Source organism: Podarcis melisellensis, assembly GCF_964234715.1.
Source record: "Podarcis melisellensis genome assembly, chromosome: 1".
NCBI lineage: Eukaryota > Metazoa > Chordata > Lepidosauria > Squamata > Lacertidae > Podarcis > Podarcis melisellensis.
In genome coordinates, this window is record NC_138528.1 from 76138091 (window position 1) to 76158417 (window position 20327).

The window sequence follows — 20327 nt, forward strand, 5'->3', positions numbered from 1 at the left end:
ACAACTTTATGTTATTGCTTTATTCCACATAGTCTCAAAGTGGTTTACACCATAAAACAATATAGATAGATAGATAGATAGATGATAGATAGATAGATAGATAGATAGATAGATAGATAGATAGATACAATTAAATAAAACCACAGTGGTGGCAAGATTGGGGGAGCTCTGGGGTGGCTGCAGTTGCTCTAGAGCTCAGCTCAACTTGTCCTATGCTTGTTCTGGTGGGTGCATTGCCTCTCTGCACCCCCACATTCCCTCACAAGCCACTGCTGCACAGTAGCTTTCCTCCTTCATAGTTCCTGCTTTCTCCCCTTGGCCAATGGATTTTGGTATGACAGTGACGGTTCTGCCTGTGGATTATATGTCTTCTATTTGGACAGAGGATGAATCATTATGAGAAGAACTGATGAAAGCAGTTGAATGTGTTCTGTGTTTACTGCTGGGGATCTGAGATCAGGGATAGATGAATTGCTTGCCATCAGAGAGGATTTATTTGCAAGATGAGCCCCTGAATAGCCCCATGTTGACCACCAACCTTTACATTTTTTCCTGGTCCATACTAACACAAGTAGTCTTCTGGAAATTCTTTCTGCTGCACCCCCTCCCCTGCAGTGTTTACAATTTCATTTTCTTTGGATGTGCACTTGCTTGCCTAAGTGCCTGGGGGATTATACTTGTTTAGCTTGCCTGTACCTTTCGTAGGAGCACAATGGCAACAGATGCTCACTGGATCAGAAGCAAAGCTTCTGCATTTCCCTGAGCTTCTGGGGAGACTTTCTCACCAAAGAATGGCTTTGGTTGTGGTGAAAGCTGGTCTTTGGTGGTGTATTATTCAGCACTGTGCATCTGGATATCCAACACCATTTTTTTGTTTCTCTTGAGTGTCTCTTCACTGCCTTGGATAGTTTAAGTCACTTGGTTACCTCCAGCCTTTTTTACTGCATTGCATTCATTACCAATCAAGTCAAAATTGGGCATGTCTGATGACTAACATTCCCCAGGGTTTGTTCCTTCTGTGATCCATAAGTGACAGAGACAAGGCTTATCACAGAGAGAAACAAGCCTGGCTGTTGCTTTGCCTGGAGGCAGGTTAACCCAGTTGGGGTCAATCAGCTGATTTTTCTTTGTCTCTCTCTCCTTCTCTTTCCTATCTTTTTGTCAGGAAGAAGCTGACCCTGATTAAGGAAATGCTGGCTGGCTGTGGGGCAGGGACCTGCCAGGTGATTGTCACCACTCCCATGGAGATGCTCAAAATCCAGCTGCAGGATGCAGGCCGAATTGGTACCTCACCTGTCTCTCTTCTCTCCTCACCATGCCCATGCAGCAGCAGAAAATGTCTCTGATGGCTTTGCAGATGATGGGAGGGCAGTGGTGGGAGGGAAATAGGACTGAACTGTGCTGGGATTAGGTTTTATTAAGGGGTGATATACAAATATCCAAAACTGAGTTTTTATTGCTTAGCCCAAAGGCCATCAACAGTGAATCAGTAAAATGTGGGGCACACCACTGAGTATAATTAGAACACAACATAATGACATAATTGGTTACAATATATACCTTAATAAATTTTAGGGATTCGGAGCCCTTTCAGCAGATCTGTTAACTGAAGTTGTTCTTTCCCTGAGTAGCTCCAGGATATATTACATCACTGGGAAGGACCTCAGCCTTGTGAGCCAAATGATGAGTTGTTCTCTTTCCATTCTCCTGATGTGAGAGAGCCTGAAATTGTATCTTTAGATATCTGTATAGGGAAGAGGAGGCTGGTAAAACAATAGCTTGTGTTCAGCTTGTGAATTATTAAACTGGATAACTAATGCAAAAAAGGGAGGAGGATCAGTTGCCCCCTATGGTGTTTCTTTTCTATGACACTTTCTTTCTGTTTCCACCCCAGTTAGAAGGTCTGGCAGTGTGCCAAAGCCCTTAAGCATTAAGAACTTGTGTTCTTGCCCCAAACAACCTTACCTACCATTGTTGTGTTGTCTCATTTCCTCCCCAAGTAAATTTCAGGACAAAATCTAGAATACTGGATCTTTTCTGTTGACAGGTGTGGAACATAGGGGGAAAGGGGTGTGTGTGTGTGTGTGTGTGTGTGTGTGTGTGTGTGTGTAAGTTGGGAGAGGGGATAGCTTAATGATACTCACTATTGCATTAACAATGAATTCTAATAATGCAGGAACTGCTTAGCACAGAGGAGTTCAGTGGGAAATTTTTGCAACCACAGAATTGAACCACCAACGCTGTTTGTTTTCAAAAGCTCCAATATAAATACCCTGTTAGACAGGACTATTGTGAATAACAACCATTCATCGCTGGGACTTAGTATCTCCCTCTGCTTCTGATTGCCCATTTGCCTCTGAATCTTTTTCTATCTTACCAGTTTCCAGTTGTACTTCAAATCCTCTGTTACTAATGTGTTAAATTAGAAGGCTGCAGAAAGATTCTCACTGCAGCACAATACTGGGATTTGGTGCCTCAGTTGCAACAGAGGCTATGTGAGCAAATATATTAGCTCAGGGGATTTACATGGGCTCCATCTTCTGATAAAATAGGAGAAGTGCAGTGGAAGAAGTTTGGGGGAGAAGAAGTGAACAGACTGCATAGATCTCTGGGTAAATGCTTTGTCATATCTCTCATATATATATATATATATATATATATATATATATATATATATATACGAAAGCAAATATATATATATATATATATATATATATATATATATATATATATATATATGCTTTCGTAGATTTTCACGGGTACAGGAATGCAGGTTTTGGTGTCCTCGGGTGTCTTCCCGTGTAAAAGTTGGGGTGTCTATGCGACGTTTCGACGAGGTCTCACTCGTCATCTTCAGGCTGGTGCTTTCGGCTTCTTGTTACTGGAACAGAGCAGGATCTCAGTGTTTGAGTTCCTATAAATACTGTTGAGGGGGTGTGGTGTATAGCCTCCAATGTTCTGGGCAGAGAGGAAGTTCCCAGGCTAGTGTGCCTTTTCTTCTTTTGTTCCTTAATTACTTGAGGGATATCTTGAGTGATTTCTTGAGTGATATCCTGAGTACCACTTAGGTGGGTCATTAGGTGTGGATTAGTTGCTAAAGTCTTTGTGTCTTGACCTCTTGAACTTTGTGAAGAGTTTTTCTGAGAAGATGGCTGTACTGCACTTAGTTGTGCTCTGGCTTGGCTTCGTGTATAGGGGCGAGCTGTGGTTTTGTGGCCTGTGTCAGCCAGATCTGTGTAGGGATTGCAGGGGGGTGCAGCATCCGGAGGTGCCACCATGGTTTGGCTACTGGATGGTGTCTGTAATTTATCTGTGGAGAGGGTCTGGGTTTGGGTCTGGTGTGGTTGATTGGTGATGGCGTTCTGTGTGCCTCTGGATCTGGTGTCAGTTTTTGTGGGGAGGGCTAATTTCCAGATGTCTGGCAAGCGGGATGTGTCGTCACGCTTGTTCATGTTGTGAGGGTGTTTCTCTATCTCGATGGCTTCCATGATTATTCTCTTGTGGTGATGTTCCATGTTAAAGAGCAATTTGGAATCTGCAAAATTAATTTCGTGTCCTGTTTCTTTCATGTGTTGGAAAAGAGAGGAAGTTTTTTCTTCTTTTTTGACGGCATTCTTGTGTTCTGCGATACGTGCATTTATTCGTCTGTTTGTTTGTCCAATGTACGTGGCTGGGCAGACTTTGCAGGGTATTTCATAGACCCCTTGGTTTTCCAACTGGATTTTATCCTTGGGGTTTCTGAGGATATTGGCTATTTTTTGGTTGGTGCAAAAGGCTGTTTTGATATTGTGTTTATGGAGGATTTTGCTAATTTTATCTGTAGTGCCCTTGATATAAGGAAGGAGGGCCATGCCATTGTTTTCTTCTGTGTCTTGGTTTTTGGGGGGTGTTTCTTTTTGGATTAGCTTCGTAACCCTGTTTTGCTGGTATCCATTGGCAATTAACACATTTGAGAGATTCTGTAACTCAGTTGTCAAGTGGTCTTTGTCAGCCAGGCGTTTGGTTCTGGAGATGAGAGTCTTGGCTACGGAGTTTATTTGTGCAGGGTGGTGGTGTGATTGTGCATGTAAGTAGCGGTTGGTGTGTGTTTTTTTCCGGTAGATAGTGTGAAGAAAACAATGGCATGGCCCTCCTTCCTTATATCAAGGGCACTACAGATAAAATTAGCAAAATCCTCCATAAACACAATATCAAAACAGCCTTTTGCACCAACCAAAAAATAGCCAATATCCTCAGAAACCCCAAGGATAAAATCCAGTTGGAAAACCAAGGGGTCTATGAAATACCCTGCAAAGTCTGCCCAGCCACGTACATTGGACAAACAAACAGACGAATAAATGCACGTATCGCAGAACACAAGAATGCCGTCAAAAAAGAAGAAAAAACTTCCTCTCTTTTCCAACACATGAAAGAAACAGGACACGAAATTAATTTTGCAGATTCCAAATTGCTCTTTAACATGGAACATCACCACAAGAGAATAATCATGGAAGCCATCGAGATAGAGAAACACCCTCACAACATGAACAAGCGTGACGACACATCCCGCTTGCCAGACATCTGGAAATTAGCCCTCCCCACAAAAACTGACACCAGATCCAGAGGCACACAGAACGCCATCACCAATCAACCACACCAGACCCAAACCCAGACCCTCTCCACAGATAAATTACAGACACCATCCAGTAGCCAAACCATGGTGGCACCTCCGGATGCTGCACCCCCCTGCAATCCCTACACAGATCTGGCTGACACAGGCCACAAAACCACAGCTCGCCCCTATACACGAAGCCAAGCCAGAGCACAACTAAGTGCAGTACAGCCATCTTCTCAGAAAAACTCTTCACAAAGTTCAAGAGGTCAAGACACAAAGACTTTAGCAACTAATCCACACCTAATGACCCACCTAAGTGGTACTCAGGATATCACTCAAGAAATCACTCAAGATATCCCTCAAGTAATTAAGGAACAAAAGAAGAAAAGGCACACTAGCCTGGGAACTTCCTCTCTGCCCAGAACATTGGAGGCTATACACCACACCCCCTCAACAGTATTTATAGGAACTCAAACACTGAGATCCTGCTCTGTTCCAGTAACAAGAAGCCGAAAGCACCAGCCTGAAGATGACGAGTGAGACCTCGTCGAAACGTCGCATAGACACCCCAACTTTTACACGGGAAGACACCCGAGGACACCAAAACCTGCATATATATATATATATATATATGAGACATGACAGTGGAGTGCACTGTATGTTAAAGCCTGTGATATGCTCAGAGAATATGGTGTTGTGACAGTCACATAAATATTTTACTTAGAGCTAAAATTCAACAGCACAACTTAACTGGATACTGGATAAAGGCGGTTTCTAGTGACTTATCAGAGGGCAGTACAACTGACCTTAAGAAATGTTCAGTTCATTACATTTGTGGCTGGCCTATTCGTCCTCCTGTCAGAAGCAAGACATTTATGTTATGCCATTGTCTGTAACTTGCATGCTGCATTCATGTTTATTGCGGTAAATGACAACTCTGTCTTGATTCCTCTTCAGCTGCTCAGAAGAAGCTAATGGCCGCACAAGCTCAGTTAAACCCTTCCACTGGTGCTGGGGCAGCAGAGTCTGTTGTGGAGACACGGACAACAGCAATGCAAATCACAAGGGACTTGCTTCGGAGCAAAGGCATCGCAGGACTTTATAAGGGACTTGGCGCTACGTTGCTAAGGTAGGGCACCCCTTTAGGCCCTCTTGAGGACCTAAAAACCAAATGGTGCCCAGTAGTCTGGGGTAACAACAAGGAATGAATAGGAACACATGTTGTTCCCTGGGTATTGACTCAGTTAGGGATGGGGACAGAGTGGGTAAGGGAGGGAGATGGTGATACACTGCACTGGAGTTTCATAGTACTAAATGAGAACAGTGTAGAAAGAGAAATATCTGATGCATTTGAAAACTATGGAAAGGGGAATCATCTTTCTGTGCACAACTACCCACCCCTTACAATTGGCATGGGGCAGCTTGGTATTAAAGGACTAAAGGAAAGAGCTCTTCCCTCATGGTCTTGCTTCTCCTTCTGCAGGGATGTACCGTTTTCCATTGTTTATTTTCCATTGTTTGCAAACCTGAACAAACTAGGGCAGACAACCCCGGATGTCAAGGCTCCATTCTATGTGTCCTTCCTTGCTGGGTGCCTGGCTGGCAGCACGGCAGCTGTAGCAGTGAATCCTTGTGATGGTAGGTACTGCAGCAAAGTTCAGTCAAGGTGCTGTGGGTGTGAAATGTGGGGAGGTTCACCAGAACAGTTGGCGACAGGGGGAAACTGAGGAAAGAGTGTGAGCCCTGGTGTTTTTGTGTTCTCACGAGGCACAGTGTCAGAGGAGGCAAGCTGGCATATAATGCAGTGGACTACAGCAGTGTTAAGAAAGAGGGGCAAAAGATCTAAGTTGCAAAGCACCCAGTACCACAGTAAGAGAAGCTGCTATCCTGATTGTTCCAGCTAGTGGAGGTTTGTATACTTTCCACTTGAGAAAGAGAACTGAAGAGATGCAGCCAGCCACAGGCCCTTCTTGTAGGAAGGGGAAATTCTGTACTACAGATTATCTTTGAAGGGACGCTAAATGCATGTCAGATATAGAAGTGATCTCTGCCTGATCTCTTGCCATTTGATTGAGGGGCGGGGAGAACATCCTCCAGGCAATGAGGGGGCTTACAGCTCTCCTGAGCTAATCAGCGCTGTGGCCTGTTAAAGCATGTTTCTTCCTTGAAGAAGGGAGCCCTTGGGAGCCCTTAACAAAGGAACATCTGAACCCTCTAGGGAGCAAATAGCTCCCATCAGCCACAGACTCAGGTAGCACTCATACACGAGAAATGCATTGCAAGATTTTGTGGCAGAGTCCCACTTCTTTGTGATAGTCAGAGGCTAACAGCCTTGCAGTTGATGCAGAATGTGGCAGAGGTGCAGCATAATGTGTTAAAGGAGGGAGGCGACTTCATCATAATGACAGAAGCAAATGAAGAGCTTAGTAAAAAGCATGTCCGGATGATAAAGACTAATCTGTTCATGGAGAGAGAGTTGTAAAAGGGGAGGTCATAAAAATCTCTTCCAGTTTAGCAGTGCTGGGATACTTGTATATACCTAAACAGCTAAAGGAAGCCTGGAGAAATTAATTAGATACAGACCAGAGCACTGATTGTATCTAACGCTGCTGTCTTCTTTCCCCAGTAATCAAGACAAGATTGCAGTCCTTGCAGAGGGGGGTCAACGAGGACACATACTCAGGGATCATAGACTGTGCCAGGTAAATGATCTTTTGAGGGTGATCAGCAATCAGCGAAACCTGGGTGTTTGTCCCAAGGATACCAGTGAACATAGAGGCTTACCACCAAAAGGCTTGTGTTGCAGGCATAAAAACAGAATTTTACTCATATATGAATTTGATACATGTTTCTTGTGGGGGCTGCTGCTGCTGGATGTATCCAAATCCACTTTGATAAAACTGTGAGATTCTTATTAAAATATAGTGAATGAAATACAGTATAGTAACTATGGCAGCTTGCCTTGATGGCTATATACTTCCTCCAAGATTGGAGACGCCATAGTAGGCACAAGTTGCCAGCGGATGTGGGGAACAACAGTAGAAGAGAGGCAGCTGTGGACTTACTTCCCATAGGCATCCAGTTGACTATTGCAGGGAACAGGGTGCTGGACTAGATAGGCCCTTGGTCTGATCCAGCAGGGCCTTGCTTTTTTAACTGGGCCCGTTGATAGGTTCCAACCTTGAAGTGTGTCTCATCCTGCATCCATTAGCAACTGGGGGGGAAGGGACAGCACTGCTCACCTGAGCTCCCAGAGTTACTGCCACTTAGCAGCATGGGGAAGGGTGAAGCAGCAGGGGGCTTGGCATTGGCATTGGCGCTGTGCAGGTACGCTGGCGGGAGTGCAAGATTGGCTCCACAGGGGCAGCCATACACTGCTGGCATCCCCACTGCCTGGTCCCTCCCACTCCTCTCACCCATTAAGTGGCAGCAACCCCATCGCCAGGAAGTCAGACACCTCCCCATCAGCTGCTGCCGCCTGCACCTCTCCCATCATCTATTTTGCATTGCTCTTAAAATCCTCTACAAGCAAGCCTGGAAACCCACCCAGTGTGATTTTCACAAGGATGTGAAAATCACCTAGTCTGAGCTTTGTTTGGGCAAAGGCTGACACATATGTGAACGAAATTTGCAGCAGATAACCATTTTTATGCTATTCCTGGCCAAATAGCCATTGAGATGAGCAGGAAATTGGTTTTTCATTGTACACGAAATGCCTTTGTAAAGTCTGCTGCTCATGTGGGAAAGCCTGTTTGTTATAGATAACTGTGTGCTCTAAAGCAAAACGGGCGGGGCGGGCATGACTGAAGTAACAGATATTCTGATTGGCAACACTTAAATGGGAGTTGTGGTGAACACACGTAGTCTCATCTGATTTCTTTGTGTGCCTTTTTAGGAAAATCTGGCGAAATGAAGGTCCCACAGCCTTTTTGAAGGGGGCATATTGCAGAGCCCTGGTCATCGCCCCACTCTTTGGTATTGCACAAGTTGTGTATTTCATCGGCATTGCTGAATATTTCCTAGACATGCTTCCGATGCGCCGGGATTAACCCCTCACACCTCTCCCCATCCAATTGGAATTCATCATAGTATTCTTTGTCACCGTGCTATCAGAGCAACAGCACAAGGAGTTAAAACAGTAATGGGGGGGGGAATGAATGTTGTCTCCAAACCAAGTCCCCCCCCCTCCAGTCAACATGGCCTCACCATTATGCCAGGGAAGATACCTGATTATGCATATCTCCTTTCTAATTATCAATCTCAAAAGACACTGGTTAGCACAGACTGTCTTACAGACCTGCTTTTTCTCCTCTTGGCTAGGGGAGAATGACCAACAAATCAAGAAAGAGCAAAGGACTTTCCTCCCCCACCCCCACCCATTCTTGGTTTCAGGCCTCTGGGGAAGCCAAGGGGCTGCTATCCATTAAAGGGAGGCCAGTTTGTCATTCGAAAAGGCGGGTAATTTCTGAAATAAAAAAGTTTTGTTTTCATGTAGGTCTCCTAAACATCCCTCTCCTAAATTAGCTGGACTGAAGTGAACTCTTTGGATATCAAAGGAGGAGGGGAAAGGGAAAGGTGCATTTTGTATTTAGAATTTGTGAAAGGGACTGCCTTCCTGAATGAGTGTGCGCAGGTGAAATGTCCTCCCTGCAGATGTGCACTCAACTGCTAAAGAGCTGCATCTGTGGAAACACAGTGCTGTCCAGTGTCGCAAACTAGCTGAGCCATTGTGATAGGGAAGAACTGAATAATTTTGGGATCAATTTTTTTTTTAAATCATGCTGGATTAAAAACAAAAAAACCCCAACCCAGTAATACATTCCTTTCAATCAGCCTAGTTGATGCTGGTAATGCTGCTGTTCCACCCAGTGTTTCAGTTGTCTGTGTTTTGACCTGTACCTGTATTCCTTTCCTGTTTCCCTCTGGGAGCACAAATAATGCCAAAGGGTTACTTAGGGAAAGCTGATCTCTGATGTGGCTGTAAACACTGCAAAATGCCAGATGGCATAGAAAGACTTAGCTTACCTGAAATCAGTGGAAATAATCTTGCACATTTCTTGAGGTTCAGTTGCACCGAAGTCAAAGAATTATGCTATATTCACACCAGTTCAGATACCAGTTCTTTACTGGCCTGCAATGATAATTTTTTTAAGGGTGCCAGCTAGTTTTCCTATTCAGACCAAAACTGACAGCAGAAGGTGGCTTGTTAACCTCCACAGGGCTCTCCATATCTCTTATGTTCTCTCTCAGAGATAGAAGCCTGGTTTTCTTCTGTTTGTTTCAACAGTTACTCTTCCATCAGAGCAAAGTAACCCAAGTATCAAAATCAATGCTAACACATTGCTGACACAGTGCTGCCTGCAACATTGCAGGGAAATATTTTATATTTTTTTAAAAATCTGTTAAAGTTTTGCAAATTCCTTTTTTTTTTTTGAGGGGGTGGGGCAGTCTGATTTTGGAGGATAGCGTGTTTAAGAGACATTCCCCCCTCCTGCAACTTGGACTTTGTCTTGTTGCTGCGCCTCAATACTTCTTATACCCCATTCCAAAGAAATGAAATGAATTAGGTATGCAGATGGTGTGGCTATTTACATTTGCCCTTGGAGATGTCTTAAATGTTCCTAATGCCCATGTCACTGTTGGCTAGGGTAGCCAGACGCAGAAGAGGAAAGGAACTCTGCACCTTGAATAGCTGCATAGAAGAGGGAAGCATCAGCGGCTGTTTCTTGTTATGAAAGCTGCACCTGTTGTGACATTCCCTCTTCTACACAAATATTAAAGGTACAGGAGCCCCTCTCTTCTCTTACATCTGGTCCTCCTATTGTTGGACCCTTTGAGTTAGCAGGGGGAGATGTTTTATTTATTTTAAAAATGTGGCACTTTTTTTTTTTTACTTTTCCATCGTATGAAAACAAGGCCTGAAGAATGTGGGGTTTTAAAGCATGGCTTCCTTGGTTATCTTGAAAATTAAATGTTAGAATCATTACGTTTTAGAAGACTGATTGTCGGACTGATGGTGCTGACTCACAAAATAACAGAAAGAAATTGCTGGAACTGGTTTATAATAGGAGCTGCATCTAATAATTTAATTTGCTTCATTTCATGCTGCTTTTTCATCACTGTAAGCCCGTGTTTACTTTCACATCTAATCATAATTTAAAACTCTATTGCAATGTCTGTCTTGTTTAAATGACCAAATGCCGCTTTGAAAGAGGAGGCCTTAAAGGACTCGCTGCTGCTTCCGCCGCTGCCACCACATGTCTGAGCCCACCATAAGACTACAGATTCTCTGTCAAGTCCTGGAACATCTGCACTGATGTGCTTTGGTATTTCTGAAGTAGAAATCAAACAATGATTTAGTGTTTTAAGAAGCACAATCTTCAGGATTAGTTTTTTGCACTTTAAAAAGAAAGAGCAGCGGGGACCTCATTTTAAAGCAACCCCTTGCAAGAAAACTTTTTTTAACAATACTTTTGTCACATGAAGAAAAACTGAAGTGGTACCCAAAATGTAATCTAATGGTGTGTGAGAGATTTATGGTTTGAAGCTTTACAGTATTTTAATGACAGGTGAACCTTTGTCCAGGTGAAAACAAGGGGTTATGTAAAAATACTGATAAAAAGAAAATATCTGTGCCTAAATAAAACAGGCTCCAGTTAGCAATGCTACCACTAAGGCAGCTGCTGCTTGCTTGCCAGGAGATTTTCCTGCTGAGATGTGGCTCAGCACTGTTGCTAGTAAAGGGAAAAGGCACTACTTGTTTTTTGCATGAATACTCCTAAGCCCCAATTTTAGTATAGCATGACCAAGCTAATAAAGCAGAGTGGTGTTGTTTTCCAGTCCTTCATACTAGCTGTCTATTGAAATGTTTAATGCTGGCATTCTTATTGCTGCAAACTTAGAATATGTCCACATTTCAGACACACGTCGTTCAAACATGCTGAATTAAACGTTTAAAATGTTTGTGGTGCTTCAGCAGTGTAGATAAAGCTTTATTACGTTTCATATTGAATTTTATTGTGAGTTTTCAACATAAGATAACAATAAAAAACCAAACTAATCTAAAGAAAGATAATAATAAACAAGACAGGAAGCAGAAATAAAGAAAAGAGGGGGGACACTATATATATATATAAAACCAAGCCCTCTGTCACGATTATGTCTTGATCCTTATTCCACATACAGAAGAGTTAACCCTCCCAGCTCTCACCTTAGAGCTTTCCCTTCTTTCATCAGCTTCATATCCTGAGGAAACCTCTCTGGCCTGCCTCTCATGCACATCCCTTCTAGAGAAAGCTCTATGAGGCCCTTGTGTTTTCATGGAACCACACGTTACTGGGTTCCTACAGAAGCTGTGAATCATTTGAATTTACAATGTGGAGATAGCCAAAAATCATTGCTTCCTAAGCTTTCTGGCTCCTAAGGGCTTATTGGCCAACGTGTCCACAGTCCACATTAAGAAAGGAAGAAAGAAAAATCTAATGAGGTCATTTCAGGCATATCTGTGAGTGGTGGAAGTCTGCAATTCAGTTCTTGCTCCTATAGATTAGGGCTTTCAAGCAGAAGGTCCAGAGGCCTTATGGGTCCTCTGAGGTCCAAGGAATCCTATTTTAGTCCAGAGCTAATTTGAGTTCGATAGTGTAGATAGTGATCCTTCAGGTGTAGGGAGGTCTGTATTACAATCTCCAACACTTATGCCATAAACACAGACCTATCAAGCTCTGTGCATGCCCTTCTATTCTGAGTAAATTTGGAGTAATGCTTAGATGTGTACTTGCAATCACCAGTGTGAATTATAGTTCCCATTCTAAACATAATCGTGCACTGAAATAATAAAACCCACATTTTAGTCTCTCTTAACTACACTTTTGTACTAGTAATAAGGCTGGTTAAAGTCTGCTAAGGGGTAACAAGTATCTTAGCCATTCCATGCTAACTGGGAAGCAAGCGGCTTTTGAGGACAATAGCCCATGCTTTAAGTAGGGAATAGTGGCACCAATCTGTGTCGGCGGTAAAAAGTTACAAGTTTTCAGTTCAGCAGAGTTCAAGGAAGCTCTAGAGACCAAATGGTACAAATATCCTTCAAGAAAAAAAATGAAATGCTGAGCTCTTCAGTTTTAAAAATGCCAGCCTTTCTCAATCAAAATGGGTACCTGGAATGCAGTTGAGGATCCTGAGGTCCACATCCCATGATTCTCAAATATGCCAGTGAGGGAGAATGTGCATGACTTTATTATTATAGAAAAAAACTGTTATGTGGTTACTTTTCTGAGTCATTCCGTTGTGAAACTCTCCCCAAACCGTCCTATGAATATTGCCCCCTGAGTGTTTAGCTATGACTTAAAATAAATTTTGTTTTGGATTGTTTCTTAGCATATGGTTAAATAGAAATTTTGCTGTATGAGAATGACTGGGAATGTTGCAGTGCTGACATTCTCTTTTCACGTGATTGTATAACCTCATGTGAACATGCAGTCTTCACTCAGGCATGTTTCAGCCAAAAATAATGTCTGAGGCAAGAGTGCTGTGCAAAGTCCGGTGTGAGGTAAAAACAAGCAAACCAGAGTTTAATTCTACTGTGGTTGTGTGTGTGTGTGTGTGTGTGTGTGTGTGTGTGTAAAACAGATTTTTATTTTCTTGAACTTAATTTATCATTAAAAACAATTTTTAAACACCATACTAAATTAAGCAGGTAACCTAATAAAATGAATTAAAAAAACCCAACTGTCTCTGGCTTGCCTGTTATATGTATCTTACTCTTTGAGATTCTCAATAGAGCAACCAGATACTGTAAAAATGTGTTGGTTTTTTATTTACGCAATTGATTATAATGAACTAATCATTGCAACATGACTAGTATCGGGTCTTAGGGAAGGAGTAAACAATCAACACAAGCTTCCTCATGTTAGAAACTGTGATCTCAGAAGTTTTTGCCAATCACTGGACTTTTAATAGGTAACAATTTGACAGAAATGCCGTCCTCTCGTGAAGTTTGTTTACTTTGGGCTATTCCTAGGCATATGTTGCTTCTAAAAGGCTCCCTATTTTCCACTCCCATTTATAGGTCTCATTTTAAAAGTTAACTTCACAAGGTTGCATCTTAAATGCTAACTAATAACCCTTCAGGCTACCAAGTGTATGTCTAGGATGTTGAATATGTGTTCACACACTTCCACTAGAATTGGCTGTCCTTTCTACTTTAAATATGTTTTACTCTATTAAAAATAACATAATCATCAGGAAGAACTGTTTGACACTGCAGCAGATGCCAACAAGAGGAGGTGGACTCTCCTTCCTTGGAGCTTTTTAAAAAGAGGTTGGATGGCCATCTGTCATGGATGCTTTACTTGAGACCCCTGCATTCCAGGCGGTTGGACTAGATGACCCTCAGGGTCATTTCCAACTATAGTTCTATAATTCTATGTTAATTGGCTTTCTTTCTAAGTAACCCAAGTCCCTTTTTTGTGTGTGTTGATGCTTGGATTTATGGAAGCAGGTAAACTCCAGCTGGCTTCTATTCCTGCCACTGAGATGATCCATGAATAGTACAAGCACTGCTTGTATCTTGCTGTCTAAATCCTAGACACAGAACGATAGAGTTTATCACTGTCTTGAACATTGTCCTCTTTTAAAATTAGCTGATGTAACCATGAAGTAGAATTCTGGCCATTCTTGTGTTTCATTATTCCGTCTAGTTTATATTTAAGGATGATATATAGTGGACTTCTGGAAGCACTTTCACACAGAAAGATGGGAGAACTTTCAGAAGACAACATATGAAATGGGAAAATGCCACATTGCCCATTTTCCAATGGAGATAGCTGTGTGAACTGGTGCTTTGAAGCTTAGCATTCTTCCATTACGTTTAGAACAAAGTCTAAGGATCCTTCCCTCATTAGGGTTCCATCTGTCACACTAGAACCATCAAAGTTGCTTGATGCCCAGTCAATGTTCCCTGCATATTAAAATATTGTGCTTTCACATCCAGTCTGTGAATCCAAATTCTGTTGTGTAAATAAAAATTAACTGGAACATGTTGTGTAGTAGTAAGAACAATACAGTTAAGGCACTAACTTCCCTTCATGTGAAATTGCCTCACAGGAGCTCTGTACTTTTGTGTTTTACTTATGCCCTTCTTTTAGATATTATATAGGTGCAGGATATTTGCTAGTATTAAAGTTTTGAGGTTTTCCCCAGTATCTGTGTTAGGCTATCAGCTTTCAGGCCACAAATAGTCCCCCCCATGGAAATGGACCAGGAAAGGTGTGACACAAGGCTCACACATGTCTGACTTTAAGCTTGGTTCTTTACTACAGCTAGTCAACACTGAAGATAACAGAACACTGCCGTTGGCCGGGGGATCTGACAGTGACTGCTTTGTACTGTGTCAGAGCAATAGTCCATCTAATTCAGTGTTGTCTACACTGACAGGCAGCTGCTTTCCAGGGTTTCAGATGGTACATTTCCACCCCTACCTGAATATGCCGAGGATTGAACCAGGGACTTTCTAGATGTAAAGCAGATGTTCCAGCACACTGAGTTATGGCCTTTCTCCACATAACTAATAAGGGTAGCTTCTCATGCGAATTTAGCCATGAGTGTTCAGATATTTTTTCCTCTGCCATGGCTGCTTCTCACTGACACTACTGTGAATTTATGTAAATGCTTCGGGATCATGGCTTACTTTTCTTCTGCATTTTGTGAAACTAAGCTGTTTGACCTTTGGACCCAAGCCACTTCTATCACATGAGTGGAAGGCATGTGTGTGCATGTTTGTGTTTGTGTGTGTGCTGTGTCTGTCTGTCCATAGACAGCCTCCTTATGCTCCTTGACATGCCATCCTGGAGCGTCCCTGACTCTGGAACCAGTATGCATAGGGACATGGGGGCTGCAGATGAGGGAGCATTAGCCTTTGTGGGAACCATGACTAAGCTGTGTAACTTGCTGGTACTTGTGGCAATGGAGTCTGCAACACATTATAGGCAATCGAGCATCACTTGACTCCCATCTTTCAGTGACTGCAGAAGCTATTGGATGTTGGGGAGGGTGGAACGCATGAAGAGAGAACACAACAAAGTGTTGACTGGACTGTGAAATAGTGCTGATGCATCCCCAAACCTCATTTTCTATTGACAAAGTGAATTAATTGCCTTTGTGAACCACACATGTGACACAATAAGCTCCTAGTTTGTTGATGTTCAGCCACCAAAACCTGAACTGTTGGCAATTAGCATGATAGGGTTTTTCAAGCTATCACGTGAAGGAAGCTGAGAAACAACCTGAGTTTGTGTACTACCAGTGTCATTTATTGATTTGTTTAATTTATATCCCTTTTCTCCAAGGAACCCAAGGTGGTTAACATGACTGTCCCTTCCCTGTTTTTCCTCACAACAGCCCTGTGAGGTAAGTTAAGCTGAGAGATGACCCAGTGAATTTCATGGCTGAGCAGGGTTTTGAACCCTGGTCTCCTAGGTCTTAGTCCAACACTCCTGTGGCTATGATGTGCATAGTTGCTGGGGGAAGAGAAATTAGAGAAAATTCTGAGTTATTATGTGCAGGTTTTCAACAGTGTTTTCAGTGTGAGGACTGAGGGATGTGATGAAGAGTCCTGAGGTCCAAGAAGGATATGATATGACTGGAAACCACGTGAAGAAATGTACAGGGAAAACAAGTGAAGGGTGAAGGTGAAGTGTATGAAAATAGTCTATTCTAGAGAACGAGATGAATCACATCTCCTCTCTAGAATGGCATTAGCATTGTCCCCTGCCCAATGCTAAACTGGACTGCACAGGACCAAAAGCTGGAAGGGGAGCTGAAGTCTTCACTTTAAATGTGTTGCTGCGTTACAGCTTCACTGAAAGACTGAAACGCCATGTATTTTTAATGTCTCTAACATCACGTTTCTTCCTGATTAGCCTACTTCCGTCTGTTCCTTTCTTACTCCGCGCAATGTCTGAGCTTGCTTCTCTACCCAGTCATGAAATCAAATGTCAGAAACTACTTGGCCACAAAGCAATCCCATAGGGACGCCTGACCCACTTCTGTAAATATGCATCTGGTTTAGGTTGTTGGCTTTTCTTATTCCAAGGGTACATACAGATGGATCTTTACATGGGGGTTGCCTGGGCTTTTTCTCCCACAGGTCAAGCCCTTGCTCCCTGCTCCTATTCCTCTCATGTTTGACAAAGAGTACTTATCACTTAGTCAAACACTGAGCTCAATTATCTCTCTTGCTGCTCCCACCAATCTTCAGGTAGACTAGGTACCTGTTTAAAAAAAAGAAGCCAGAGCATGACTTCATTTTAAATAAGGGTATTATTATTATTATTTCCTTTTTTAAAGTATGCCACACTGCTCTAGGGGTGGGAAGGAGACAGATTTGTCACACCACAAGCACCAACCAATATCTGTTGTGTGCAGTCGATTTTGGTTGGCAGAACTTATTTTTCCAGAGCTCAAAAGGGAATTGTATAGTGTATAGAATATGGTGAAGGTGCTTCTCCAGCCGGTGAGCTGTTTAAACAACATGTCTGTATGCAACTCAAAAAGGACCAAGTCTTAGTTTCCTGCCATCATTTTTAATAGTGGCAACAGAAGCACAGATCAAGGAGCCAGAAAACCTTTCTTTGTCAATTCGCTTCACCACTCTCCTGCTTTCTATCATCTAAACTGGAAGGGTAGTTAGTTCTGGTTCTTGTTTATTTATTTATTAAAATGTCACATTTTAAACCTGAGCTTTCAGGAATCTTAAATAATGTATGTGGAAATGAAGAATTTATCAACTTGTGATATAAATTAGAGATAAAAATATAGATTCGCAGTCACAGAGTTGGCTAAACTTTTTTATTTATTTCATCAGCTGGCTGTGATCCAGAAAGCACCATCTTGGCATTGCACAAGGGTGCAAAAAATGCTCTGTGGAATGGAACAATGTTTCTCTCTTATCTGAAGCAAGGCCATTCCAATCAGTTGAACAAATACTATGAGTGAATAGGAGGGGCTGTTACCTCCACTTCAGGAAAGGGGAACTTGCAGCTGTTGGACTCCCAACATCAGCCACTACCAGCATGGCCTATAATTACAGGTGATGGAAGCTGTAGTCCAGCAACATCTGGAGGCCCACAGGTTCCCCATCCTTTTCCTTATTAGATCTTTAACCTGAAAACTCTGGGAAATCCTAATGCTTATGGGTGGTATTCAACTAAATTTTACTCAGAGGAGACCTACTGAAATTAATAGACCTAACTTAGCCATGTTCGTTAATTTCAGTGGGTTGGCTCTGAGTAAAACTTAGTTGAATACCCTCTGGTAATTTTCACGTGGAAACCGATAGGATTTGAATCAAATCCACGCAAAAAGCGTGTCTAGTGAATACACATTTGTGCAGGGGTTTTTTTAGTGTGCTGAATCTAGCTTCCTTTGTGTGGCTACACTTATGTAAGGCTGTGCATTGCTGAATGTTCTTGTGGATGGAAATGCTTTGAGGTTGTTCTAAGACTGATTTTTTTCCAAAAAACAAAAACAAAAAAACATTAAATTGAAAACTGTAATCTTTCAGCTGCTGAATTAACTGCTCCAGTGACTTCAGTGAGCTCCTTTGGACCATGCGTGACATCAGTCAGAAGGCCAGCAGTGGTCTTTTTCTTTGAATCTGCTACCTCCTTTCCCAAGAGTATTTTTCAGCCCCGCCTACGCAGCTATTTCCTCAGTGATGTGAATTGATTAGTGCTTGTCGTTTGATGTTCAAAATGGTGCTGGAGAGTTGGGTGTTAAGGTGGTGAAAAGCTCCCTCATTATTACTCTTATTTATCTGTGCTGACTGTGCTCTTGGCCTTGTTTTTTCTGGTTTTGTCATGTGGCACTGGCATGCTTTGAGGGCTTTTAAGGGCGTTCCATTTCAGAAGAATCCCTCTTCTTAGTTCTGCTTTCTTGGTGTAGTTCCTCGATCAATTGCAGCTAAGAAAGTGGGGGGGGGGGGAGTCCAATAAATCCCTTTATGAGTTATGTGCCCTGATTATATATTCATTTCAGTAATTCAAATCTCTGTTGACAACATGTTCAACCAGATAATCTTCATTTTAGGTTAACTATTTATTTGCTGGTGTTAAAACGGATTCTGTTGCCAGTCATCTTGGCCACCCATTTGTTAAGTGGTGCTTCTAGTACAGTAATGTTTCAATTTCCAACAATGGCCATTGTGTGTGCGTGCAATTTTTGTTTGTGAGGCTTACAATCCCTGAATGGTGTGTATCAGTTAACACCTTTATGATGCTGTGTATCCTGTTGCTGTAGGAAACCTGGACAATTATTGTACTGTTTTCTGAAACTGCTGCTTAAAAGTAAAATTAAAATAGAGCAAACTTTTTCTCTTGGAGAGTTTTAAAAATAACTTTTTTTGTGAACTGTCATGTTAAATAAATATTCTAAATAGAACTTAATCCATTTCTCCAGTGCCGTGAGGGTTTTGTTTATGTGTTTAACTTCTATTTCTGCACTTCACAACATTGGCTGGATGTAGAGAGGTACTTGTCTCCATTTTTCAATTTGAGAATCAAGAGTACACCTATTCTGGTCTACATACTAATTACTCATTGACCTTCAATTGGCTGTTTTAAATGGGCTTGTGAATTCTCCTGCACAAATCCAGATTGTGACACATCAATATCCTGGGGGAAAAATATTCTACAAGTTTCCTGGTTTGTTTGTTTTTTGGTAAAGATATTTATTAGAGTTTCCAATTTAGTACAAAAGGAAAAACAACCAAAAAGAAAAACAAAAACAAATAATACTCAAAAAATAACAAAAGTACAAAGATACACAATTAAGACAAAACAAAACAAATATAGTTCCCGTTACTTATTTCCATTACCTCATCTCCCGGACCTCCTCTCGCCTCCCCCTTTTGTATTCCAATTAAAATTCTTAATTCAGCAAATCCTTATTATAACTTATTTTAACTTACTACTCCATTTTTACATTACAGCTGGTAACCACTTAATTTCTGTCCAACAACTTTCTAACATTCATTAATTTTACAATATTTCTGCAAATAATCTTTGAATTTCCTCCAGTCCTCTTCCGCCGACTCTTTCCCCTGGTCTCGGATTCTGCCAGTCCCATAAAGTCAATCATCTTCATCTGCCATTCTTCCAGAGTGGGTAGATCTTGTGTCTTCCAATATTTTGCAATCAATATTCTTGCTGCTGTTGTTGCATACATAAAAAAGGTTCTATCCTTCTTTGGCACCAATTGGCCGGTCATGCCCAGGAGAAAGGCCTCTGGTTTCTTCAAGAAAGTGTACTTAAGTACCTTTTTCAATTCATTATATATCATTTCCCAGAAGGCCTTAATCCTTGGGCACGTCCACCAAAGGTGAAAGAATGTACCTTCAGTCTCTTTACACTTCCAACATTTATTATCAGACAAATGATATATTTTTGCAAGCTTGACTGGAGTTATGTACCACCTATAAATCATTTTCATAATATTCTCTCTTAAGGCATTGCATGCCGTGAATTTCAAACCGGTGGTCCATAACTGTTCCCAGTCAGCAAACATGTTGTGTCCAACGTCTTGTGCCCATTTAATCATAGCAGACTTCACAGTTTCATCCTGAGTGTTCCATTTCAACAGCAAGTTATACATCTTAGACAAATTCTTAGTTTTAGGTTCTAACAATTCTGTTTCTAATTTCGATTTTTCCACCTGGAATCCGATTTTTTTATCCATTTTA

At 41.9% G+C, this 20327-nt stretch overlaps 1 protein-coding gene and 1 long non-coding RNA gene across 4 annotated transcripts in view; one reads left to right on the plus strand and one right to left on the minus strand.

Moving 5' to 3' along the window:
- SLC25A22 (solute carrier family 25 member 22) overlaps positions 1-9365 on the plus strand; it is a gene marked incomplete at its 5' end in the record, with an annotated part of 67000 nt that extends 57635 nt beyond the window's left edge. For all 3 annotated transcript variants that reach the window (XM_081903080.1, XM_081903081.1, XM_081903079.1), the window contains 5 exons: positions 1166-1284; positions 5552-5723; positions 6078-6232; positions 7221-7296; positions 8490-9365. In XM_081903080.1, coding sequence (XP_081759206.1) covers positions 1166-1284; positions 5552-5723; positions 6078-6232; positions 7221-7296; positions 8490-8643 — 676 coding nt within the window. In that variant the 3' untranslated portion in view covers positions 8644-9365. The remainder of the gene's footprint in view (positions 1-1165; positions 1285-5551; positions 5724-6077; positions 6233-7220; positions 7297-8489) is intronic.
- Positions 9366-10703: 1338 nt separating this feature from the next.
- Positions 10704-19118, minus strand: LOC309365013. The gene is made up of 2 exons (XR_014165910.1): positions 17524-19118; positions 10704-17457 (listed from the first exon to the last, which is right to left on the minus strand). It is a non-coding gene; the product is annotated as an uncharacterized lncRNA (long non-coding RNA).
- Positions 19119-20327: the final 1209 nt, after the last annotated feature.